The sequence below is a fragment of the Oncorhynchus gorbuscha genome, linkage group LG04 (genome assembly GCF_021184085.1).
Source record: "Oncorhynchus gorbuscha isolate QuinsamMale2020 ecotype Even-year linkage group LG04, OgorEven_v1.0, whole genome shotgun sequence".
Lineage (NCBI taxonomy): Eukaryota > Metazoa > Chordata > Actinopteri > Salmoniformes > Salmonidae > Oncorhynchus > Oncorhynchus gorbuscha.
Window position 1 is genome coordinate 66,311,206 of NC_060176.1, and position 27,805 is coordinate 66,339,010.

A 27,805-nucleotide genomic window follows, 5' to 3' on the forward strand; every position below is an offset into this window, starting at 1 on the left:
CAGCCTTATTATAAAATGCATTAAATTGTTTTTTTCCCCCCTCATCAATCTAAACACAATACAATATAATGACAAAACAATAACAGGTTTTTAGAAATGTGTACGCATTAAAATAAAATACTTAAATATTAAATTTACATAAGTATTAAGACCCTTTACTCAGAACTTTGTTGAAGCACCTTTGGCAGCGATTACAGCCTCGAATCTTAGGTATGACGCTACAAGCTAGACGGACCTGTATTTGAGGAGTTTCTCCCATTCTTCTCTGCCGATCCTCTCAAGCTCTGTCAGGTTGGATTGGGAGCGTCGCTGCACAGCTATTTTTAGGTCTCTCCAGAGATGTTAGATCAGGTTTCAAGTCCGGGCTCTGGCTGGGCCACTCAAGGACATTGAGACTTGTCCATAATTCACTCCTGTGTTGTCTTGGCTGTGTGCTTAGGGTCGTTGTCCTGTTGGAAGGTGAACCTTGGCCCCAGTCTGATGTCATGAGCAGGTTTTCATCAAGGATCTCTCTGTACTTTGCTCCGTTCATCTTTCCCTCAAGCCTGACTAGTCTCCCAGTCTCTGCCGCTGAAAAATATCCCCACAGCATGATGCTGCCACCACCATGCTTCACCGTAGGGATGGTTTCCAGATGTGACGCTTTGCATTCAGGCCAAAGAGATCAATCTTGGTTTCATCAGACCAGAGAATCTTCTTTCTCATGGTCTGAGAGTCCTATAGGTGCCTTTTGGCAAACTCCAAGTGGCTGTCTGTTTTACTGAGGAGTGGCTTCCGTCTGGTCACTCTACCATAAAGGCCTGATTGGTGGAGTGCTGCAGAGATGGTTGTCCTTCTGGAAGATTCTCCCATCTCCACAGAGGAACTCTGAAGCTCTGTCAGCGTGACAATCAGGCTCTTGGTCACCTCCCCGACCAATGCCCTTCTCCCCCGATTTCTCAGTTTGGTTGGTCGGCCAGCTCTAGGAAGAGTCTTAGTGGTTCAAAACTTCTTCCATTTAAGAATGATGAGGCCACTGTGTTCTTGGGGTCCTTCAATGCTGCAGAAATGTTTTGGTATCCTTCCCCAGATCTGTGCCTCAACACAATCCTGTCTCGGAGCTCTACAAACAATTCCTTCAGCCTCATGGCTTGGTTTTTGCTCTGACATGCACTGTCAACTCTGGGACCTTATATAGACAGGTGTGTGTCTTTCCAAATCATGTCCAATATATTTAATTTACTGCAGGTGGACTCCAATAAAGTTACAGAATGATGATCAATAGAAACAGGTTGCACCTGAGCTCAATTTCAAGTCGCATACAAAGGGTCTGAATACTTGTGAATACTTATGTAAATAAGGTATTTCAGATTTTTTTTAAATGAATTTGCAAAAAAAAATCTAAAAACCTGCTTTTACTTTGTTATTATGGAGTAGTGTTCGTAGATTGATGAGAAAAAAAACAGATTTTTTAAAAATAAGGCTGTAACAAAATGTGTAAAAAGTCAAGGGCTCTGAATATTTTCCGAATGCACTGTATCTGAGACCAGTTTGAGATAATTTGCAGTGAGGCTTTAAGACCCAGCGGAGTGCAGGCAGCCCAGCCGGCGGATTATGCTGCATTGATAACCAACTGGGAATGTGGTAATTATCATACCCGACTGGGCACAATCTTTTGAACGCCTATCCAACTCGCAATTACAAGTGGGAAACTCGTCTGTCAACCCTGAGCTCCCACTTTTCCCACAGTCAGACCTCTGACGTCACCTACAATGGAAATTACCTCGATAACAGCATTTACGGCAGTTAAATGGAGCAACTAAACCTTAGTTATATAGATATATTACCATGGTTTTTGAACACTATAGTTTGTTTAAACGCATAATAGCGACACTTTAGTTCATGGTTGACGCATTTTGTTGGCTATTAGCCAATCGGCGTTTCTCAATGAGTTCAAAGCACGTTAATGCATCCAACTAGTATTTACAACTTCAAATTCGGTATTTACCACCTTCCCACTTTGTTATAAACGCAGCATCAGTTGTTTCTACTACGAATTGTCGCTAGTTATTTGGTGGGAGGCGCTGTAGCCATTTCGCCACTTTAAAGAGAGAAGGAGAACCAACATCCGAGTTCTGGGGAAATAAATTATCCCAAAGCACTGCATTCAGACAAACTACCCCCACCGCGGCGAAGGAGCACGACTGAACGCAAACTTCGAACTCTCCATGCAGAGCACGCGGAGAGCAGACCAGGACCATCTAACGGGCTTTTGAGACATTTTTCGGTTTCCGTTGTTTCCTTTATTTGCGGTGTATGTGGATGTTGATCGAACAGTTTATGAGAATCTTGCTTGCTCTGCGGTGAGAAGAGAAGTTTGGCTGTTTTCCTAGTCGGAGGGAGACGCGGGAGGTTCGGGGAAAAAGTGGGGGAAGATGGTTTGGAACGCCGCTTTGAGAAGAGGCTTGATGTGCGTGCTGGCGCTCTGGCTCGGTTTTATGTCTGCCCCTTGCAAAGCTCGGATTTACACTAACCATTGGGCTGTACGGATAAACGGGGGACCTGTGTTCGCTGATCGGATAGCAGACAAATATGGCTATAAGAATATGGGACAGGTATGTTTTTAAATTGTTCCTCTTATCTTTTCGTTCCTTCTACATTTTTATTCGAAAGAGTTTCAAAGTCAAATCCTGCACAGCATTGGTGTTTTTTCTTTGATAAATTAAGAGTTACTTTGTTTTTGAACGGTGGTGTTTTGTTGTCAGTCCAATTTGAAGTTCACACGTCATAGTCACCCGGGCCCACACTGGATAGTCCACATCCCGGGCCAGCCTGAACACGCTACCTCTACTCTAAATAATGTGCCTTGAACCCAGGATAGTCTTTCTGGCGTGTGTGTGGCGGGGATCAGCCTGGCACACACGGGATTGACTATGACATGAACAAAACGAGAGAGAGGGGGCAGGGGTGCAGTGATTAGGCTCCGCACCGGTGGGACAACAGGTGCCCCACAGTTCCGCAGAGCAGTTTTATTGGGCTGTTAGGAGTGGAGAATTTTACCGACAGTTTAATGTCTCGTATTTCATGGCTCAGACAAATATGGGCCTCTTAAACTTAGAATCCTTAGTTGCTGTATACATTTGGGATTAATTAATTATTTACAGTTCCAGTCAAGTTTGGACAGCTACTCATTCAAGGGTTTTTAACGAAATAACACATGGAATCATGTAGTAACCAAAAAAATAGCTTAAAAAAATCTAAATATATATATTAGAGCCTTCTTTTGCCTTGACAGCTTTGCACACTCTTTGCATTCTCCGAACCAGTTTCACCTGGAATGCTTTTCCAACAGTTTTGAAGGACTTCCCACATATATGTTGAGCATTTGTTGGTTGCTTTTCCTTCATTCTGCAGTCCAACTCATCCCAAACCATCTCAATTGGGTTGAGGTCGGGTGATTGTGGAGGCCAGGTCATCTGATGCAGCGCTCCATCACTCTCCTTGTTGGTCAAATAGCCTTTACACAGCCTGGAGGTGTGTTGGGTCATTGTCCTGTTGAAAAACAAATTATAGTCCCACTAAGTGCAAACCATATGGTATGGCGTATCACTGCAGAATGCTGTGGTATCAATGCTGGTTACGTGTGCCTTGAATTCAAATAAATCACTGACAGTGTCACCAGCAAAGCACCCACACACCATCACACCTCCTCCATGCTTCACTGTGGGACCCACACATGCGGAGATCGTCCATTCACCTACTCTGCGTCTCAGACACGGCGGTTGGAACCAAAAATCTCCTCACAACACAAATGATTGGCTCGAACACATTAAGACACAAATGAACCTTTTTGTATTTACATTTACATTTAAGTCATTTAGCAGACGCTCTGTATTCTTATTTCCCCTTTATTTAACCAGCTAGGCCAGTTGAGAACAAGTTCCCATTTACAACTGCGACCTGGCCAAGATAAACAAAGCAGTTCGACAAAAACAACACAGTTACACGTAAACAAACACAGTCAATAACACAAAATAAAAATAGAAAAATATATATACAGTGTGTGAGAATGTAGGGAGGTAGGCAATAAATAGGCTCTAGAGGTGAAAATAATTACAATTTAGCATTACTACTGGAATGATAAATGTGCAGATGATGTGCAAGTAGAGATACTTTTTTTTCTACTGTGTTATTGACTTGTTAATTGTTTATTCCATGTGTAACTCTGTGTTGTCTGTTCACACTGCTATGCTTTATCTTGGCCAGGTCGCAGTTGCAAATGAGAACTTGTTCTCAACTAGCCTACCTGGTTAAATAAAGGTGAAATAAAATAAAAATAAATACTGGGGTGCATAAGAGCAAGAGGGTAAGTAATAATATGTGGATGAGGTACTCGGGTGTACTATTTACAGATTGGCTGTGTACAGTGATCGGTAAGCTGCTCTGACCGCTGATGCTTAAAGTTAGAGGGAGATATAAGGCTTCTTAGATTTTTGCAATTCGTTCCAGTCATTGGCAGCAGAGAACTGGAAGGAAAGGCAGCCAAAGGAAGTGTTGGCTTTGGGGATGACCAGTGCAATATACCTGCTGGAGCGTATGCTACCGGTGGGTGTTGCTATGGTGACCAGTGAGCTGCTAGGTAAAGCACCGCCTTATCTCAAAGACTTATAGATGACCTGGAGGCAGTGTGTTTGGCGACGGATATGCAGTGAGGGCCAGCCAACGAGAGCATGCAGGTCGCAGTGGTGGGTAGTATATGGGGCTTTGGTGATAAAACAGATGGCACTGTGATAGACTACATCTAGTTTGCTGAATAGAGTGTTGGGGGCTATTTTGTAAATGGCATCGCTGAGGTCAAGGATTGGTAGGATAGTCAGGTTTACGAGGGTATGTTTGGCAGCATGGGTGAAGGAGGCTTTGTTGCAAAATAGAAAGCCGATTCTAGATGCTTAATGTGAGTCTGGAAGGAGAGTTTACAGTCTAGCCAGACACCTAGGTATTTGTAGTTGTCCACATATTCTAGAAAAAAGTAAAAATAAAGAAAATACCCTTGAATGAGTAGGTGTCAACTTTTGACTGGTGTGTATATATCATATATATATATCTATTTGTTTACTGAAAAATATAACTTAAAAGCCTCATGAGTTTAGTTAAACTGTCGTACCACATCGGAACCCAACATATATACATTGTTTTCCTCAAATGTTTGTAAACATCAAATGTAAACACATGGTATAGCTTCAAAACATGGTTAATACTAGAGGTTGACCGATTAATCGGAATGGCCGATTTAATTAGGGCCGATTTTCAAGATTTCATAACAATCTGAAATCAGTAATTTTGGACACCGATTTGGCCGGTTTAAAAATATAAATAAAATAAAAACATTTTAACACTTTTTATTTAATCTTTATTTTACTAGGCAAGTCAGTTAAGAACACATTCTTATTTTCAATGACGGCCTAGGAACAGTGGGTTAACTGCCTGTTCAGGGGCAGAACGACAGATTTGTACCGTGTCTGCTCGGGGGTTTGAACTTGCAACCTTCCGATTACTAGTCCAACTCTCTAACCACTAGCCTGCCGCCCCATAAAAAACAATCATAATCACTAGTTATAACTACACATGGTTGATAATATTACAAGTTTATCTAGCTTGTCCTGCATTGCATATAATCGATATGGTGCGTAATGTTGCTCCAATGTGTACCTAACCATAAACATCAATGCCTTTCTTAAAATCAATACACAGAAGTAAATATTTTTAAACCTGCATATTTAGCTAAAAGAAATCCAGGTTAGCAGGCAATATTAACCAGGTGAAATTGTGTCACTTCTCTTGCGTTCATTGCACGCAGAGTCAGTGTATATGCAACAGTTTGGGCCGCCTAATTTGCCAGAATTTTACGTAATTATGACATAACATTGAAGGTTGTGCAATGTAACAGGAATATTTAGACTTATGGATGCCACCCGTTAGATAAAATACGGAACGTTTCCGTATTTCCCTGAAAGAATAAAGTCTTGTTTTCGAGATGATAGTTTCCGGATTGGGCCATATTAATGACCTAAGGCTCGTATTTCTGTGTGTTATCATGTTATAACTAAGTCTATGATTTGATAGAGCAGTCTGACTGAGTGATGGTAGGCAGCAGCAGGCTCGTAAGCATTCATTCAAACAGCACTTTCGTGCGTTTGCCAGCAGCTGTTTATGACTTCAAGCCTATCAACTCCCGAGATTAGGCTGGTTTAACCGATGTGAAATGGCTAGCTAGTTAGCGGGGTGTGCACTAATAGTGTTTCAAACGTCACTCACTCTGAGACTTGGAGTAGTTGCTCTGCATGGGTAACGCTGCTTCGAGGGTTGCTGTTGTCATTGTGTTCCTGGTTCGAGCCCAGGTTGGAGCGAGGAGAGGGATGGAAGCTATACTGTTACACTGGCAATACTAAAGTTCCTATAAGAACATCCAATAGTCAAAGTTAATGAAATACAAATGGTATAGAGAGAAATAGTCCTATAATAACTACAACCTAAAACTTCTTACCTGGGAATATTGAAGACTCATGTTAAAAGGAACCACCAGCTTTCTCATGTTCTGAGCAAGGAACTTAAACTTTAGCTTTCTTACATGGCACATGTTGCACTTTTACTTCTCCAACCCTTTGTTTTTGCATTATTTAAACCAAATTTAACATGTTTCATTATTTATTTAAGGCTAAATTGATTTTATTGATGTATTAATTTAAAATAAGTGTTCATTCAGTATTGTTTGTAATTTGTCATTATTACAAATAAATAAATTATAAAAATCGCCCGATTTAATCGGTATCGGCTTTTTTTTGGGTCCTCCAATAATCGGCATCGGCATTGAAAATCATAATTGGTCGACCTCTAGTTAACTATACATTTGATATCCTGGATGGTCAGTCCTTGCATCCATAGCTCTGTCTGCATTTGAGTGGTTACATTTCTTCAGCCCAATCCTTAGTTTTTTAGCAAAACGGGCAGGGACAGCACTTTGTTTCAATTAAGGATTCTAGCTTTAACGCATACTTTAACCAAATGAGCTGCAAGATTAATATTTTAATAACCTTATAAAATTACAAGCGGCTGAGATTATAAATGGCCACAGTAAAGGAAGGATGGAAAGCATGCATTGACGTTGCCAAGGGTTTGATAATGTGAATTGCTCTGAAAGTATATATCCATTCTGCATATCTGTTATGGTGTGTGCCTGTTGATGTCATTCCTAAGTAACGTCTACTGTCACCACCAACCCTCTCATCCATAACTGCTGTCAGGTACAACACTGGAAACAAAATGCAATAGCCAAGAGGAGATATGGGCACACTTGCTGGATTTAATTGTGATGTCATTTTGTTCAACAATTCTCCTTGTAATCAGAGAGGCCCGTGCAAGTTCAGAGTAGGCAACATTTGGTTGCTTAGCGACACACATTTAAGAGGGTGGTCTATATGGGAGAAATATCTAGCAATGACAAAACCAGGCTATCCAAAGCGCTCTCTCCACAGAGAAGGCAATACTACATATTCTGACAGGTGGAAAATTGCTGTTGTGGACTAGGATAATCACAGGGACATCCTGCCCTCACACCTCCCGCCCCTCTTCTCCATAATTATATGGTGCCCATATACCAGCCAGCCCTCCTTTATAGAACTGAGAGTCTTATACCCCCCCCCCCATTCCCTTTTTAATCTTACCGTATGCTTCCCAGTCGAAACAGTTAGTGCATATTTTGTGATGTTTTAGGTGTTAGGCATCGTTTGGGAGGAGTTTTTCGGCTGTTTCGAGTGCACAACATTTTTGTCTTGAGGCAAGCCAAAGTTTGCCCTTTGACCAGTGATTGGTCACCAGTAGGGATTCTTCAAGGAAGTGTTTGTCATTCAACAGGAGACATTGTTTTCATGCACATTTTTTTTTAAACTTGAAATACTGCACTGAACATCTTAGATGTAAAATTAAATGGTTTTTGATTTATCTGAGATGAATTCAGACTCTTGGCTACGGTGTCTCAAGGTGGACAAACGGTACTATTGCAGCTTTTTTCTTGTTTTTCAAGTGAAGGTCTTTTAAAGCTCCAGCCGACCCGAAATATGTTGATGCCTTAAAGCTCTGAAAGACGCTCCCAGGCGGCAATATTGCACCAGTCTCCTAACCTGAACTTTGACACTAATGCCTTAAGTGCACTGTCACATTCTCGCTCTCTCTCATGGGGACCCCACACATTCAGGTCTTGAGAACATTGAGGTACTACTGGCTATGAATATTAAGATTGCACAAAAAAGGCATACATGTGTATGAAATAAATAAAGTTCTTGACACTAAGTTCCCATGATTATAATTTTTCTCAGGATGAAAGTAGGTTGTTTTATTTAGGGACATTCATGCGATAATGAAGTTGAGGAAGACCTTTATTTATCCAGGTAAGACCCATTGAGGTTAAAAACCTATTTTGCGAGGGCGACTTGGCAAAACAGAGAAATGGCTGCGTGTACATAAATACTGTTGTGGACACATTTACATTTACATTTTATGTCATTTAGCAGACGCAAGAGATTGTCAGAGAAAAACAAAACGGTAGGGGAGAAGGGGATGTGAACAGAGTGGGTGACTGAGAAGGACAGTGTCATTCAGTTGACAGGGATAGAGATATGAAAACATACAATGATACAGAAACACACAGATGGATGGAGAGGGAGTAAGGCAGTTGGTAGATAATTTCACTAGGGTTGTGGGTTTGATTCCCATGGAATGGTATGAACATTATATTTTAGTTAGATGGTTAAAGCTAGCTAACAAGTGTGTTAGGGTGATTTCCATGTTAAAGGACCCATGAGCATCTACGTGAAGTTCGTAGGAGCACATCAAATTGGGTGTCAAATGACAGCCATGAGTCTCTTTTTGGGAAATTAAGGCATAGATACATTTTTCAACCATTTTCCATCTTCTAAATTAGGCATAAGTAATGGATTTAACTTCTGGTCAAACAGATGGAAAAGGGATTTTCGAAAACATCTACCAGAAAGTCTTTAAAGGGTATTAGAAATAAACAATTTTGACGTAAAGATCCCTGCCAATCAATATCAATGCTTAAATTGAGTTTTGGGGAAATGATTTGCCTATTGTATGTTTAAGGAACATTGCTTTGTAAATCCGTTACCAAAAACTTACATTTTCTAATGGAGGGTAATTTTAAATTAATTGAATGAACAAATAAAGGTAGACCTACCAATTAGTTAGTGTTTTTACTGAAGTACATTTTTGTTTATGAATTACTAAGTGATTTAAAACTCCGTAACGGATTTACTACTCAGTACCGGACTTACTGCATTGGCTACAATACAAAATAATAGTAGTCACTAACCACAGTTGCTTCACCTGCTTACTGTCCTCCCTTCCACTGGCATACAGTTATGTTCAGCTCATAACTGTTTTCTGTCATTTGGAATCGGGTCAATTTGCCCCTGGCCTTGGTTTCAACGTCCACAGATGTCATTTTTTGGGACGGTCTGAACCGGGTCTTGATTTCAGCATACACAGTTTATTAAATAATGTAATTTCTGCATTCTTTCTGCAGACATCTTTTGTGAAACATTGTTGTGAGTTACCTGAAAGGATATAGGGGCTTGATACAGTCCCATGGGTAGCTCCTCTAAAGCCCTGGGTCAATGGGAAGGGTATATGACACCTGGCAGCCATTGCTGTTTGATAATCTGCCTCTGAATTATTAAAGTTAATCACACTTCGCCTGCCTCATGTCTGTCTGTCTTTCTTGTTTTGAAGGTTTGTGGTTCACAGGTTACATTGTTTAATTCCTCTGTCTGATTTGGTTGACGTTTGAATGCAACCAGTGTTTTTACTGTAGACTGATCGTGGTGTGTTTTTTTCCGGTAGATTGGCGACCTGAAGGACCATTATCACTTCTTTCACAGCAGGACCATCAAAAGGTCAACTCTCTCCAGTCGCGGTGGCCACAGCTTCCTCTCGATGGAGTCCAAGGTAAGCCTCGCCTCACCGTGCTGGCGGGCCACCCCACCAGGTCATCGACACACGCCTGCATTATTGATGAGTCACAGAACACCACCCTTGGTCTCGCCCTGATGACGCGTACATTACAGGGCACAACTGTAGTTCAGTACACCGATGGAAAGTCTACCAGCCATAGCACTGCTGAGCATAGTTGTCAGTCAATGAGAGATCTTTGAATTATGTATTATAAACTGTTGCTGGATATGTTGGCCCGTTTCAACTTTGACTCTGTTTATTACACAAGACTCCCCTTGGGGCAGGAGGCAGTTTGCCATTGATACACCAGTGTTCTTCTCTTTTCTCTCTCTTTCCCTTTCTCCCTTCTTCCCCTGAAGTTTCTCTCCTGTGTGAAGGGTTGACAGGGATGATGTCAGCTGGGTCTGCAGTCTGCGCTGGGAGTCTTTCTGCTCCCATCACTATTGTACAGGGATCAGTGTCATATCATTACCATTCTGATGCCAGTATCATTTCACTGCTGTTTTCGGGCTGCTCTCTATCATGGATGCACTGGGGTCAGTCCGTGGAGCCGGTTATAGAAATAATCACTTTGTTATGCTTAGTTGTCTAATGACAGTCATCTGTATGTGTGTGAGTCAGTTGGGTGTAGCGGACACACCTTGTGTGTGTGTGATCTACCTGTTGGCACGCAGGTCTCCATGGTGACAAGGCAGTGATAATGGCTTTATGGCTTGCTGACGCACCGCCTGGCGCATGTGGGACACGGTCAAAGGTCATGGCTGTCAGTAAGTTACCAGCCCAAGGTCGTCGGCTTGGAGAGCGGGTGTGTGACTAACCTCATCCGAGTGACATTTGGCCCCATTTTCAGACACTCAAAGTACACTGAACAAAAATGTGAAATGTAAAGTTTTTCGTTTCATGAGCTGAAATAAAACATCCCAGCAATTTGATTAAACTGACTTAGCAGTATGATCATTACAAAGGTGCACCTTGTGCTGGGGACAATAACAGGCCACTCTAAAATGTGCAGTTTTGTCACACAACACAATGCCACAGATGTCTCAAGTTGAGGGAGCATACAATTGGCATGCTGACTGCAGGAATTTCCACCAGAGCTGTTGCCAGGTAATTTTATGTTAATTTCTCTACCATATGCTGCCTCCAACGTTTTTAGACTATTTGGCACCATGTCCAAATGGCCTCACAACTGCGGACCACGTGTAACCATACCAGCCCAGGACCTCCACATCTGGCTTCTTCACCTGCGGAATTGTCTGAGACCAGCCACCTGGAGAGCTGATGAAACTGTGGGTTTGCACAACTGAATGATTTCTGCTCAAACTGTCAGAAACCGTCTCTGGGAAGCTCATCTGCGTGCTCGTTGTCCTCACCAGACTTTTGACCTGACTGCAGTTAAGCGTCATAACTGACTTCAGTGGACAAATGCTCACCCTCGATGGCCACTAGCACATTGGAGAATAGTGTTTTTCATGGAGGAATCTGTTTCAACTAGAGGAACGACTAATCGGCATGGCTGATTAATCAGGGCCGATTTCAAGTTTTCATAACAATCGGTAATCTGCCTTTTTGGATGCTGATTACATTGCAAACCATAAGGAAACTACGTGGCAGGCTTGACCACTTGTTACGCAAGTGCAGCGTCAAAAGGACTTTGTGGCTGCAATGAGCCAGGGTAAGTTGCTAGCTAGCATTAAACTTATCTTTATAAAAAAAACAATCACTAGTTAACTACACATGGTTGATGATATTACTAGGTTAACTAGCTTGTCCTGCGTTGCATATAATCAATGTGGTGCCTGTTAATTTATCATTGAGTCAGTCTAATTCAACTTCGTCAAACGGGTGACGATTTGGGGCAGCAGGGTAGCCTAGTGGTTAGAGCGTTGGACTAGTAACCGAAAGGTTGCAAGTTCGAATCCCCGAGCTGACAAGGTACAAATCTGTCGTTCTGCCCCTGAACAGGCAGTTAACCCACTGTTCTTAGGCCGTCATTGAAAATAAGAATTTGTTCTTAACTGACTTGCCTAGTAAAATAAAGGTAAAATAACAAATTTAACAGAAGCGCATTCGTGAAAAAAGCACGTTCGTTGCCCAAATGTACCTAAGCATAAACATTTTTATTTTACCTTTATTGAACAAGGCAAGTCAGTTAAGAACAAATTCTTATTTTAGAAATCAAGAACTTTCTTAATCAGTACACAAGTGTTTTTTTTGTTAACCTGCATATTTAGTTAAAAGAAATTCATGTTAGCAAGCAATATTAACTAGGGAAATTGTCACTTCTTCTTTTGCGTTCAGTGCAAGCAGGGTGTAGCTCAGTTGGTAGAGCATGGCGCTTGTAACGCCAGGGTAGTGGGTTCGATCCCCGGGACCACCCATACGTAGAATGTATGCACACATAAAAGCGTCTGCTAAATGGCATATATTATTATTATTAGGGTATATGCAACAGTTTGGGCCGCCTGGCTCATAGCGAACTGTGTTTCTTCCTAACAAGGACCGTAATTTATTTGACAGAATTTTACATAATTATGACATAACATTGAAGGTTGTGCAATGTAACAGCAATATTTAGACTGAGGGTTACCACCCGTTCGACAAAATACGGAATGCTTCCGTATTTCACTGAAAGAATAAATGTTTTGTTTTCGAAATGATAGTTTCCGGATTTGACCATATTAATGACCTAAGGCTCGTATTTCTGTGTGTTTATTATATGATAAGTCTTATTTGATAGAGCAGTCTGACTGAGTGGTGGTAGCTGCAGGCTCGTAAGCCTTCATTCAAACAGCACTTTACTGTGTTTGCCAGCAGCTCTTAGCAATGCTTGAAGCACAGCGCTGTTTATGACTTCAAGCCAATCAACTCCCGAGATTAGGCTGGCAATACTAAAGTCCCTATAAGAACATCCAATAGTCAAAGGTATATGAAATACAAATGGTATAGAGAGAAATAGTCGTCACGTCATAATTCCTGTAATAACTACAACCTAAAACTTCTTAACTGGGAATATTGAACCACCAGCTTTCATATGTTCTGAGCAAGGAAACGTTAGCTTTATCAGTGATCCCATCAAGGAAGGAAGCATTTCTAAAGTGCCATTTCAGCTGACTCTTCTAAAGTATAGCTGGATTTTTTTTTGGGGATCCTGGTTGCCCTTGGTTACAGACCAAGTCAGCAAGAGAGCCACCTCCAAATCCGTAAGAAGGGGGAATGCAGAAGCAGTTGTATTTCAGGAGTCCAATTCACCATCTGGAGAGGGAGGATCCGTCTTCTCTCCGTCTCAGTGGACTCTCAGGTCAGTGGTGGAACTAATGGAGGACTGGCTGCCGGCGGTCGGACTTCCTGTCTAGGTGACGGTCTGAGGACCGCCGCATTAGGCTTACCGCTTATCATCCGTTACACAAACACACATGGACATTGGGTGGGCAGACAGACAGGGAGCTCTAGACAGACACGCACGCGTATAATGATGGCTCTGCTGTTCTGAGCTTAATGAGGTGTGTAAATGGTTGCTTTGAAACTGATGACAGACTTGGTGAAATGAGCAGAGACTTGTGCCTGCTCTGTCTTCACATGATCATTGCCATCCATCATTGTTACAAATGTTTTATTTTTTTATTTAATTACATTCTGGCTTATGAAATCTTTCTCCCTCAGTCCCCCCCCACCCCTTCTTTCTGCCTGTTTTCCTCATTCTATCCCCCCTTTTGTAACACCCTTTTCTCTCCTCTATCTCTCAATCACACTCTCTCTTTCTTCCAGTTTTTTTTCTGTCGTTCCTCATCTCTTTTCCCTCTGCTCTCTGGAGAAACTGACAGATTGTTTTAGTAGGTCATACTTCACTCTGATAGGATTTTTTTCTTTCACTCTTTCTTTTTTAGCTTTGTATGAATGTTAAAGTCGATCACCTCCGTCTCTGGTTTGTTATTGTTTTACCTGAATGATTTGGCTACCTTGGGTAAAAGTGAAAGGCAGCAGTCGTTACAAAAATAATCCTACCCAACATTCCCAAATTTCTGAGATGAGCTTACCAAGGAATTCCTTGAAACGAATCCATTAGGTTTGAGATATTGATTGTGACCTGAGAAATTTGTATGCGTGTTCACATAGTGGGGCAAAAAAAAGTATTTAGTCAGCCACCAATTGTGCAAGTTCTCCCACTTAAAAAGATGAGGCCTGTAATTTTCATCATAGGTACACTTCACCTATGACAGACAAAATGAGAGAAAAAAAATCCAGAAAATCACATTGTAGGATTTTTTAATGAATTTATTTGCAAATTATGGTGGAAAATAAGTATTTGGTCACCTACAAACAAGCAAGATATCTGGCTCTCACAGACCTGTAACTTCTTCTTTAAGAGGCTCCTCTGTCCTCCACTCGTTACCTGTATTAATGGAACCTGTTTGAACTTGTTATCAGTATAAAAGACACCTGTCCACAACCTCAAACAGTCACACTCCAAACTCTACTATGGCAAAGAGCTGTCAAAGGACACCAGAAAAAAAAATTGTAGACATGCACCAGGCTGGGAAGACTGAATCTGCAATAGGTAAGCAGCTTGGCTTGAATAAGTCAACTGTGGGAGCAATTATTAGGAAATGGAAGACATACAAGGCCACTGATAATCTCCCTCGATCTGGGGATCCACGCAAGATCTCACCCCGTGGGGTCAAAATGATCACAAGAACGGTGAGCGCAAATCTCAGAACCACACGGGGGGACCTAGTGAATGACCTGCAGAGAGCTGGGACCAAAGTAACAAAGCCTACCATCAGTAACACACTACGCCGCCAGGGACTCAAATCCTGCAGTGCCAGACGTGTCCCCCTGCTTAAGCCAGTACATGTCCAGGCTCGTCTGCAGTTTGCTAGAGACCATTTGGATGATCCAGAAGAAGATTGGGAGAATGTCATATGGTCAGATGAAACCAAAATATAACTTTTGGGTAAACTTGACTCGTCGTGTTTGGAGGACTAAGAATGCTGAGTTGCATCCAAAGAACACCATACCTACTGTGAAGCATGGGGGTGGAAACATCATGCTTTGGGGCTGTTTTCTGCAAAGGGACCAGGACGACTGATCCGTGTAAAGGAAAGAATGAATGGGGCCATGTATTGAGAGATTTTGAGTGAACCTCCCATCAGCAAGGGCATTGAAGATGAAATGTGGCTGGGTCTTTCAGCATGACAATGATCCCAAACACACCGCCCAGGCAACGAAGGAGTGGCTTCGTAAGAAGCATTTCAAGATCCTGGAGTGGCCTAGCCAGTCTCCAGATCTCAACCCCATAGAAAATCTTTGGAGGAAGTTGCCCAGCAACAGCCCCAAAACATCACTGCTCTAGAGGAGATCTGCATGGAGGAATGGGCCAAAATACCAGCAACAGTGTGTGAAAACCTTGTGAAGACTTACAGAAAACATTTGACCTCTGTCATTACCAACAAAGGGTCTTTAACAAAGTATTGAGAAACTTTTGTTATTGACCAAATACTTATTTTTTTCACCATAATTTGCAAATTCATTAAATCCTACTATGTGATTTTCAGGATTTTTTTTTCTCATTTTGTCTGTCATAGTTGAAGTGTACCTATGATGACAATTACAGGCCTCATCTTTTTGAGTGTGAGAACTTGCACAATTGGTGGCTGACTAAATACTTTTTTGCCCCACTGTACATTTTTTTGGGTCAGTGTTTTATTTTGTGTACTTATCCACAAATATCCCTCCATCTTCCATTGGGCAAGTTAGTTTTGCATGACCTGGTGCCCCGGGTGGGTGGAGATTCCACCACCTATTTAAAACTAACTCACCCATTGTCCACTCTGAACATGCTTGCCCAACAACCCTGCGTATTCATGTTCAAACATTGGATATGTTTTGATGCTTTTTTTCTTTCTTCACTGTGCAATGGTGTGGCCTCTGCTATAGGTGGAGTGGATTCAGCAGCAGGTGGTAAAAAGGCGGATCAAGAGGGATTACAAGGCGGCCCCTCCCCAGCTCACCAGCCCCTCCCAGACCAGCCCCGCCCAGTCCATATTCTTCAATGATGCCAAGTGGAGCAGTATGTGGTACATAGTAAGTATGCGGACCACACCCTAGCTCTCAGGGTCAAGGGTCACGACCTACTTAATGGAGGTCTCCATATATGGAGCGGGGCAGTGTGTGCATGCACCTTGGTTGTAGTGTGCCTAAGAGTGTCGTGCCTCAAAGGCAAATGTCTAGATTACTTTTCAAACATCTTCCTGAGATTTCAAATGACATTGAGAGGAATGTATATCGCTAAATGTATAGTGCATAGAATTAAAAAAGATATTGCCGGATATTATTAATTCTAATCAGAAAGCTTTTTTACATGGACGGTACATTGGAGGTAATATAAGACAAGTACTGGAAACAAAAACACTATGAAAAATCTGGGAAACCAGGCCTGCTATTCATTGCTGACTTTCAATAGGCTTTTGATAAGGTACGACTGGAGTTTTTATATATATAAATGCCTGGAACATTTCAATTTTGAAGAATCTCATAAAACGGGTTAAAGTCATGTATAGTAACCCTAAGTGTAAAATAGTAAATAATGGCTACTTCTCAAAGTATTAAACTGTCAAGAGGATTAAAACAAGGTTGTCCACTATCAGCATATCTATTTATTATGGCCATCTAAATGTTAGCTATTCAAATCAGATCCAACAATAATAACGATAAGGGCTTAAAAAGAAAGGTGTTGTACGCTGATTACTGTTTTCTATTCAAATCCACAATTTGGATCCCTCCACAGCTTCAGAGGATCTAGATACTTTAACTAACCTCTCTGGATTACAACCAAATTATAAGTGTACAATATTGGATCACTAAAAAATAAAAATTTTACATTACCATGTAGTTTACCAATAAAATGGTGTGATGTGGATATACTCGGTATACATATCAATAAATAAATAAATGCTCTCCAATAATGTTAATAAAGTTACCAAAAATGGACAAGATTGTGTTACCATGGAAAGGAAAATACCTGTCTATTTGTGGAAAAAAATCACCCTGATTAACTCTTTAGTCATGTTGCAGTTTACCTATTTGCTTATGGAGTTGCCTATAGTCGTGGCCAAAAGTTGAGAATGACATTAATTTCCACAAAGTTTGCTGCTTCAGTGTCTTTAGAAATTTGTCAGATGTTACTATGGGATACTGAAGTATAATTACAAGCATTTCATAAGTGTTAAAGGCTTATATTGACAATTGCATGAAGTTGATGCAAAGAGTCAACACTTGCAGTTTTGACCCTTCTTTTTCAAGACCTTTGCAATCCGACCTGGCATGCTGTCAATTAACTTCTCGGCCACATCCTGACTGATGGCAGCCCATTCTTGCATAATCAATGTTTGGATTTTGTCAAATTTGTGGGGTTTTGTTTGTCCACCTGCCTCTTGAGGTTTGAGGTTCTAAATGGGATTAAGGTCTGGGGAGTTTCCTGGCCATGGACCCAAAATATCAATGTTTTGTTCCCCGAGCCACTTAGTTATCACTTTTGCCGTATGGCAAGGTGCTCCATCATGCTGGAAAAGGCATTGTTTGTCACCAAACTGTTCCTGGGTGGTTGGGAGGAGTTGCTCTCAGAGAATGTGTTGTATGTAAAGAACATATTCTTTATTCATGGCTGTGTTCTTAGGCAAAATTGTGAGTGAACCCACTCTACCACATGGAAATGGCCAAATTCTAATGGTAGCACTCAACTTGTCTTCTCCTGACAAGCTTTTTTTCCGGATGCCCCAAACAATCAGAAAGGGGATTCATCAGAGAAAATGACTTTACCCCAGTCCTCAGCAGTCCAATCCCTGTACCTTTTGCAAAATATCAGTCTGTCCCTGATGTTTTTCCTGGAGAGAAGTGGCTTCTTTGCTGCCCTTCTTGACACCAGGCCATCCTCAAAGTCTTCACCTCACTGTGCGTGCAGATGCACTCACACCTGCCTGCTGCCATTCCTGAGCAAGCTCTGTACTGGTGGTGCCCCAATCCCGCATCTGAATCAACTTTAGGAGATGGTCCTGGCGCTTGCTGGACTTTCTTGGGTGCCCTGAAGCCTTCACAACAATTGAACCGCTCTCCTTGAACTTCTTGATGATCCGATAAATGGTTGATTTAGGTGCAATCTTACTGGCAGCAATATCCTTGCCTGTGAAGCCCTTTTTGTGCAAAGCAATGATGACTGCACGTGTTTCCTTGCAGGTAACCATGGTTGACAGAGGAAGAGCAATGATTCCAAGCACCACCACCCCCCTTTGAAGCTTCCAGTCTGTTATTCGAACTCAATCAGCATGACGGAGTGATCTCCAGCCTCACCTGTGTAGGCAGAGTAGCAAAGAAAAAGCCATATCTCAGACTAGCCAATAAAATATTAAGATGGGCAAAAGAACAGACACTGGACAGAGGAACTCTGCCTACAAGGCCAGCATCCAGGAGTCGCCTCTTCACTGACGTTGAGACTGGTGTTTTGCAGTCTCTACTTAATGAAGCTGCCAGTTGAGGACTTGAGGAGTCTGTTTCTCAAACTAGACACTCTAATTTACTTGTCCTCTTGCTCAGTTGTGCACTGGGGCCTCCCAATCCTTTCTATTCTGGTTAGGGCAAGTTTGCTCTGTTCTGTAAAGGGAGTGGTACAGTGTTGTATGAGATCTTCAGTTTTACTGGACAAAAATGTGCTTTTATTTCAAAAACAATTTCTAAGTGACCCCAAACTTTTGAACTTTAGTGTATATATGCAAAGAAAACTATCTGCAATATTTAAGCTGATCTGACATTGAGAGGATTTTAAATGCCCACAGCAGTGTCAAATGACTCCGTTCAGACTGCACAAGATATGTAGCTCTACACCGAAAGAATACTACACTCGCTTGTGGCCGCTAGTCACATCCACGTACAAATCATTACTCCCCTTCCATTTTGTGTGTGAGTGCGCTATTTGTAAGCTCTCTGGTCTTTTGCTCTTCTTCTGGGTTCTGTCAATGGTTAACTTGGCAATGATAACACCAATACTTTGACCTTAGTTCTTATCAGTACAGTGTTTTTGGACAGAGGATAGAGCTTGGACTTTGTCATAAATATTAAATCATGAGTGTTTACTGTTTTAGGCAGTACTTGTTTAGTACCTTTTGTCCATGTTCATGTCCATTGGCATTTGTTAACCTGGGCATTAGCCTACAACTGACTTTCTCCTGACATCTTTGGACCTGCTTGACAGCTGTTAAAATGCTTTGTTTATTTTCTCATTGGGCTATTCACTGATGATCTAGAATGATTTGATAGGTTAAAGCAAGAACCCCACTTCATATCTTTCACCAACCCAGACATGTCAGATCAGTGATTGCTTTAAGTAACGGAGGGTGGAAAGCTGCATTTGAAAAGTACTCAAGCAGGGCCTATATATATGTGATCACACTTTTGCCACAACACAGATGTCTCACTGTTCCAGAACTGTAATTACCACTTAAGTGGGTTGCTAGTTTTATTTCAGCACTATTCCAGTGACGTGTGTGTGTGTGTGTGTGTGTGTGTGTGTGTGTGTGTGTGTGTGTGTGTGTGTGTGTGTGTGTGTGTGTGTGTGTGTGTGTGTGTGTGTGTGTGTGTGTGTGTGTGTGTGTGTGCCAGCACTGTAACGATGACATCCATAACTGCCAGTCGGACATGAACATAGTGGGGGCATGGAAGAGGGGCTACACAGGGAAGGACGTGGTGATCACCATCCTAGACGACGGCATCGAGAGGAACCACCCCGACCTCATTCAGAACTACGTGAGTGTGGGTGCGTTTTGGAATGGGGTATGTGTGTTGTAGTAGGAGTGTGTGTGTGGCGTGTTCAGCCATTGGAGGATTTATGCTGCTCGGCCAAGACCATGATGGTGAAAGCTTTTCCCTCTGTTTCCAGGACAACCAGGCCAGTTATGATGTCAACGGGAACGACATGGACCCCATGCCCCGTTATGATGCCAGCAACGAGAATAAGTAAGATACCAGGTCACAGCATCACATGTGTGTGTGTGTGTGTGTGTGTGTGTGTGTGTGTGTGGCTCTTCTCTGCCTGGGAGCCCTGTGTCCTGTGCCAGTTTGGCTGTCAGTGGTTTTGGACGTTCTAGCCCAAATGCCTTGGCTAACGCTCAGTACTCTGTGGTAGTTTGTTTTCTTAAAGAGACAGGAGGTTAACTAGCCCACTGCTTTAGACGGATCATGGTCTGCTCTCTCCCTCGCTCTCTCACTTTGCCCTTCCCTCTCTCTTTTTCTCTCTCTCTCTTTCCACCTCTCCCTCTGAGTGGGGCTCGTTGACAAGTCTGTCACAATAATGGGTACGTTCCAATGTCCATACTAGCATACTGCTTAGAATGCATGGCCCAACTCATGACTTTATTCTAGGTAGTATGCTGCTAGCGAGGCTATTGGAACACAGACATTGGTGTGTTCTTGCTAGCTACCTAAAGCCTACACACTACACGCATTTTCAGACAGACTTGTATCTTTCCATCGTCCCAACTTTTCTTGGAGGACATATTCTAAGTGATCATATAAACATTGAGGGAACACCGTTTATGAAAGCTTCCCCACACTGTTGATACACTTGCTATGTCCCTATTCAATACGTTTGGTTAGAGACACGAGTGTGGTCGTAGGTGATTCAATTTGTCGGCTCTAGCTTTATGACATGGTACTGATTTTAAGCGGGAGGACTTGCCACTTCTGATCCAGACCAAACAAAGACACCAGAATGGTTTGGATACACTCCCCTCTACCGACTCAGTCCCTCTCTCTAAATCAGCAGTTTCTCAGCTGTTCAAAGTAAACAGACAATAACCTTGCATCCACTGTGTTTTTGTTACCTATTCTGGGTCTGTGTGTGTTTCTAGAGGAGAACAAGCTGTTCTTTCTGCTTATGAGGAACACATCTGCTGGTGAATTTGGCCATTTCCATGTGGTAGAATCTCTGTTATAATGTAAAACTCCACTTCCATGAGCTAAACAAAGGATTGACCTCCAGGATTGATCCAGACAGTGTGTTATTCACATCGCCCTTTATTCATCGCACAGATGGTCTGGTTTAGACTGACTTGGAGCAGGCATGGCATGGAGATGGGCTGAGGGCAGACAACACAACCAACACACACATATGTAGAGGAGACTCAGGAAGACTATGGCGCTGTGTGAAGCCAAACAGGACTGAAGGATTTGAATGTTGGCTCAACAAACTGTCCATACGGCTGCCATAAGTGTAGAGGTTTCAGCCAGGTGATGGAATACACTACAGTAGAACCTTTAGCCTAGCGAGGGCGTGTGTGTGTGTGTTTGAGCATGGAATTCTGTGTGCGCACCCTGCCTGCCAATGTGTAGATGCTGGGTTGCCATGACAGCGGTCAGTGGTGACTCTTGGCCGCTTGTTCCAGATGTTCTCGGCAGGAGGGCTGGTCGTGCCGAGCGCGAGAATGTCTTTGACTCTTCCTCCTCTCCTAAAACCCACTCTTGTTTGTTTGCGCTCATCACTAACCGGGCCACTTGTTCACGCGGCTACAGTCTGGCAGAATGTTGCCCTTGCTTGTTGAGGGCTCGGAAACATACAAATCATTGTCTCTTTCACATTGTGAAAATATTTGAGGGCTGTATGTATCCCAGTTCAGTTGCTGCTGCCTCTGAATCCAGGGTCACGTCATTGGGCACCAAAGGGAAGAAGCAGTTTTAAATTGCGTGGCCTTATGAACAAGACCCTGCCCCTGCTACTGGCCATGTGTCGACCTGTTCCTCCAGCCCATAGCTTGAACTAAGTCGAACTCCACTCGCTTCTCTCCACTTCTTTTTCTTAAATATGCATGTTGTCAAATGGTATACCGACTGTTTGTGCATTCTTCAGTTTTTAATTGTTTTATATAATTTTTTTTACCCCTTTTTCTCTCCAATTTTCACGGGATCAAATTGGTAGTTAGTCTTGTCTCTTCGCTACAACTCCCGCACGGACTCAGGAGAGGCGACGGTCAAGAGCCGTGCGACCTCCGAAACACAACCCAACCAAGCCGCACTGCTTCCTGACACAATTCCCGCTTAACCCGGAAGCCAGCCGCATCAATGTGCTGGAGGAAACACCATGCACCTGGCGACCGTGTCAGCGTGCACTGCGCCCGGCCTGCAACAGGAGTCTTTAGAGCGCAATGAGACAAGGACATTCCTGCTGGACAAACCCTCTCCTAACCCGGACGATGCTGGGCCAATCGTGCACCACCCGATGAGTCTCTTGGTCGTGCCTGGCTGTGACAGAGCCTGGACTCTAACCAGGATCTCTAGTGGCACAGCTGGTACTGAGATGCAGTGCCTTTGACCACTGCGCTACTCGGGAGGCCCCAGTAAATCTGTTTACATATTTGTGAGTTTGTTAATGTGCGTGTGTGAGAGATTTTAAATGTGTGTCTGTGTGTCCCTCCCTCTTTAGGCATGGAACTCGCTGTGCTGGGGAAGTGGCTGCATCTGCTAACAACTCCCATTGCACTGTGGGAATCGCCTACAACGCTCGGATAGGGGGTGAGTGTTTCAAGGTTATTTTAAATCTTATTCAACAGTGGTGAGTGTGTGAGGGCTTGGGTGTGTGTTCACTCTGTGTGTGTTTCTCTCAGGGGTGCGGATGCTGGACGGCGACGTGACGGACATGGTTGAGGCCAAGTCTCTGAGTCTGCAGCCGCAGCATATTGACATCTACAGTGCCAGCTGGGGTCCCGATGATGACGGCAAGACGGTGGATGGCCCCGCCTCTCTGGCCAGGCAAGCCTTCGAGAACGGTATCCGCATGGTGCGTCTCGCGTGCGCACACTGTACGTTGTGTACACACACACTCACACCAGCGGCCAGTGTTATCAATGCTTCCTTCAAGACATTTGGATTAAAGAGCTGTGTCTAATTAGCATATTCATGCATGGTATCCATATTCATAAGTATGTTGTGGAGATGGCTCAAAGGAGGAGCTAAGCCTAGGGTTAAGTGGAGGGGAATGGTGTTCACAAAGTCCACTTGTGGAGATGTCAGAACACCCTCTCCTTGCTGAGTCAGAAATGCTGCTGACATTGTGATTGTGGAGAAAGTGAAACAATGGTTAGAGTGGTGGGTTACGTACATCTCTGTTTGGCATCGAAGCTGCAGAGGTCTATTGGGCTATTATGACGTGTGTGTGGACATATTTTCCTATACTTGTGAGTACCAGAAGTCCTCACAAGAATAGTAAATTCAGAGAAGTAAGAATATTTTTGCCAGTCCTCACTTGTCCTCATTTTAGGGAAAATAGACTTGAATGGGAATCACTTGTTGGTCCCCAAAAAGTCCTCAAGTATAGTAAGACATAGCTATGTCTGTGTGACCTGCTTTCTTGGGCAAATGTTCTATTTTTTTGTTTCTTTCCTGCCTCCCTCTTTTCTATAAGAAGTCTCCTCCCTTCCTGCGCTCTCTCCCTCGCCTCCCTTCATAGCTGGTCCAAGCTGTCCGTCAGCGTTTGGTCCACTCTTCACTCAGAGGGGCTTCTCTCTCTTATCACTGGCTGACAGAGGCCTTTTGAAGTGCTACCCTTTACCTTTTATCCCCTCTGTGTGTGTGTGTGTGTGTTTGAGTGATAGTCAGAGCTCAGAGCGGTAGGCTTCCTCCCGTGTCCCTGCCAATCACACAGAGATGTTGACTTTTTTTAGGATCCCCATTAGCTGACGCCAATGGCGACAGCTTGTCTTCCTTGTGTCCGACACGTAACAAGAAAGACGTTACAGACAAATACTTTTTACATCCGTTAACGTGTGTTATTAGTTACAGTTACTTTTATCAGTTACACATACATGTCAGTACATAGACACAACAAGTAGGTTACATAAGAGAAACACTCAAAGAAATGGAACACAGCATTTTAGAATTCCCCCTCCACTGCTGCGTTCACTTGCGATTACCATTTCAGCATTCAGGTGGAGGGAGAACTTTCTTTGTTGCCGGGCGCAGGAAGTCCCACCTCTGATCTAATTTATATTGATTTGATTTCCTGCCAGGGAAGGAAGGGGCGCGGCTCCATCTTTGTGTGGGCGTCAGGGAACGGCGGGCGGAGCCGGGACCACTGCTCCTGTGATGGCTACACCAACAGCATTTACACCATCTCCATCTCCAGCACCGCTGAGAGCGGACGCAAGCCCTGGTACTTGGAGGAGTGCTCCTCCACCCTCACCACCACCTACAGCAGCGGAGAAAACTATGACCGGAAGATAGTAAGTCTGTCTCTGAGGGGGCGGGATAAAGTGTATGTGGATGTTCCTCCACCCTCTTACCACCACCTACAGCAGCGGAGAAAACTATGACCGGAAGATAGTAAGTCTGTCTCTGAGGGGGCGGGATAAAGTGTATGTGGATGTTCCTCCACTCTTACCACAACATGCAACAGCAGAGTGAGGACAGAACTAGTGTGTGTGAGCGAGAAAGTGCACTAGTGTGCTAATGCCGCTATGTTGTGTTATTTAGGCCGACTTGATGGCATACTAACATGTAACTAATTCCTGAGCTGGCAAAGCCAGAAACAGGCTTTATTTGTAAAGCCTGTGACCTTTGAACCCAAGGCTGGGTGATAGAGGTCAGCGTGTTGGTCAAGCTGTGTCCTGGGCTGACCCCCTGGCCCAGGGTGCATTGGGACAGACAGTTGGACAGACTGTGACAGTTGGCCCTTTTGTCCCAGCTTGTCTGGCAGTGTCTTGTCACATTCCACATAGAGGGTCAGAAGACTAAGCAGGGGGAGACTAAGATCCAGCCAGGCCTACGCTGCCATATAGACTCACACAGAACCATGACCCGTACTCAACACGTACAGTCACATGCATGCGCACACACAACCAAAACCCATTCAATCCAACCATACCAGGAGGCCCCTCAAGTCCCAGACCCACTCCAGGGCCTGTATTCATTAAGCATCTCAGAGTAGGAGTGCTGATCTAGGATCCGGGCCTCCGCTGTGCATATACCGTGCCTTCAGTAAGTATCCATACCTATTACACTTTTTGGTTATGGTACAGCCTGAATTCAACATTGATTTAAATAGGTTTTTACATACAATACCCTGTAATGATTTTTTTCTCATTTATTGAAAATGAAATTCAGAAATATATCATTTAGATAAGTATTCACATCCCTGAGTCAATACTTTGTAGGAGCACCTTTGGCAGCGACTACAGCTGTGAATCTTTCTGGATAACTCTAGGAGCTTTCCACACCTGGTTTGTGCAACATTTACCCATTATTCTTTTCAAAATTCATCAAGCTCAAATTATTTGTTTATCATTGCTAGACAGCCATTTTCAGGTTTTGCTATATATTTTTAAGTAGATTTAAGTCAAAACTATAACTTGGCCATTTGGGAACATTCAATGTTTACTTGGTTAGCAACTCCAGTGTAGATTTGGCCGTGTGTTTTAGGTTATTGACCTGCTTGAAAGATGAATTAATCGCCCAGTGTTTGATGGAAAGCAGACTGAACCAGGTTTTCCTCTAGGGTTTTGCCTGGGCTCAGCGCCATGCCATAAAAATACAAAATTATCCTGAAAAGCTCTCCAGTCCTTAACGATTACAAGCATACCCATAACATTATGCAGCCACCACTATGCTTGAAAATATGGGGAGTGTTCATTGGCTTTGCCCCAAACATAACACTTTGTATTTAGGACATAAATTAACTTTATTTTGCCACGTTTTAGAATATTTGTTTTCTGTACAGGCTTCCTCCTTTTCACTCTTGTCAATTAGGTTAGTATTGTGGAGTAACTACAATGTTGATCCAATCTCAGTTTTCTATCATAGAGTTTAATGACTAACTGTTAGTCACCGTTGGCCTCATGTTGAAATCCCTGAGTGGTTTCCTTCCTCTCCGGCAACTGAGTTAGGAAGAACGCCTGTGTCTTTGTAATGATTGGGTGTATTGATACACCATCCCAAGTTTAACTTCACCACGCTCAAAGGGATATTCAATATCTTTATTTTATTTTAAACCTCTAACAATAGGTTCCCTTTGCGAGGTCTTGGAAAACTCCCCTGGTCTTTGGTTGAATCTGTGTTTGAAATTCACTGCTCGACCTTAGATAATTGAATGTGTGGGGTACCGAGATGATGTAGTCATTCAAATAAATCCATGCAAATCATTATGACTTGATAAGCAGATGTTTACTCTTGAACTTATTTAGGCTTTCCATAACAAAGGTTTTGAATACTTATTGACTGAAAACATTTCAGCTTCTCATTTTTTACAGTTTTGAAAAACATAATTCCACTTTGACATTATGGGGTATTGTTTGTACTAGGCCAGTGACCCAAAAAATCTAAATGTAATCCATTTTGAATTCAGGCTGTAACACAACACAAAGTCATGGGGTGTAAATACTTTCTGAAGACACTGTATACAACTAACTGCCAAAATAAAGGAAACATTTGAGCAAATGGGCGATACAACGTATATTGAAAGCAGGTGCTTCTACACCAGTGTTGTTCCTGAGTTAATTAAGCAATTATTATGTATAAAAATGCCCAGTTGCCCACAATTGTGGCCTATCCAGCTCTACAGTGACCTGTCAGTCAGCCAGGGATCCCTTTTGGAGGATGGGTTTTATTTTGACTGACTGGATTTGGCACACAGCTTTTCTCTTCTGTCATTGAGGAACTAACTGAAGTCCTGCAATGGGAATATATATATATTATTATTATAGTTTTTTTCCCCCATCCCTTTGGTCCGCTTGGTTAGGAAATTATTTCCTAGGTACCTTTGGGAACAGCAGGTTTGTGTGTGCGTGTCAATTCTAGCAGGTTAGAGTATCAAAGATGGAATGTATGCAGTCTCAGGTGTGCCTCAAACTCACCCTGATCCACAGGATTTAACCCCCCTCCTTTCCATCCCTCCCTCCCTCTGTAGATCACTACAGATCTGCGTCAGCGCTGCACCGACAGCCACACAGGGACCTCGGCCTCTGCTCCTATGGCAGCTGGGATCATCGCGCTGGCCCTGGAGGCTAAGTAAGCTCCTTAACCTTAATGCAGGGATTCACACGACTGCAGTTAGTCAGTTTACTCAGCCAGTCAATCACATCGCTTTCCTGCATTATCACAGTCGCGCTGTTCTCTTTCTCCTGACTGTTTTGCCTTTCTTCACTTTCTCTTTCTGTCCTCTGCTGCCCCCCCCCCCCCCAGCACTGCTGATGGTATCAGTGGTTATCTGGTGAATGAAAGAGTGGATTTGACTTTGATAAACATACCCGAGAGGAGCTGGGTCTGCCAGCAGGCCTGCTCTGTCATTTGAAATCCAGCTTATCTTTCCTCCCTCTGCCTCAGATTACGCCTGTATGTTTATACCATAATTACACTTCAGTCAGAACACCAGAGGAGACGCTCTGCTCACTGAGGAATTCGGCTGGGTTTGATGTCGGGTCTGTTGGGACCGAACGAGCTGTTGAAACAGTTTGTGTGTGTGCGCACTCTGGCAGCTTTCAAATGATGTTAGGATGCCTGTGCCATGGCCTAGTTAGGGCACCACGGCAATGATGATGATGATGATGAAACATTTCTAGAACATGAATTATGGATGGAGTTGTGGAGTTAAACTATTGGTTTTGTCAATCTGTTTTTATGTATAGGTATTGGAGTTGGGACTCCCCTGCTTTCCCCCTCCAGAAGACCTCTCTGTCCTTATGGAATTGACATGGCTAGCTAGTTAGTGGTGCACGCTGGTAGCGTTTCAATTGGTGATGTTACTTGCTCTGAGTAGTTTTATCCCTTG

The 27,805-nt window shown here is 43.1% G+C and overlaps 1 protein-coding gene across 5 annotated transcripts in view; it reads left to right on the forward strand.

Annotated features, from left to right (window-relative positions):
- Nucleotides 1-2,054: 2,054 nt before the first annotated feature.
- Nucleotides 2,055-27,805, forward strand: part of pcsk5b (proprotein convertase subtilisin/kexin type 5b) — a 73,134-nt gene continuing 47,383 nt past the window's right edge. For 3 of the 5 annotated variants that reach the window (XM_046347853.1, XM_046347854.1, XM_046347855.1), the window contains exons 1-9: nucleotides 2,058-2,594; nucleotides 9,895-9,999; nucleotides 15,943-16,089; nucleotides 19,657-19,800; nucleotides 19,934-20,010; nucleotides 22,472-22,560; nucleotides 22,653-22,825; nucleotides 24,054-24,266; nucleotides 26,945-27,045. In XM_046347853.1, the coding sequence (XP_046203809.1) occupies nucleotides 2,415-2,594; nucleotides 9,895-9,999; nucleotides 15,943-16,089; nucleotides 19,657-19,800; nucleotides 19,934-20,010; nucleotides 22,472-22,560; nucleotides 22,653-22,825; nucleotides 24,054-24,266; nucleotides 26,945-27,045 (1,229 nt within the window). In that variant the 5' untranslated portion in view covers nucleotides 2,058-2,414. Of the gene's footprint in view, nucleotides 2,595-9,894; nucleotides 10,000-15,942; nucleotides 16,090-19,656; nucleotides 19,801-19,933; nucleotides 20,011-22,471; nucleotides 22,561-22,652; nucleotides 22,826-24,053; nucleotides 24,267-26,944; nucleotides 27,046-27,805 lie in introns of all 5 variants that reach the window. The other 2 variants (XM_046347852.1, XR_006838583.1) reach the window with 2 other exon arrangements.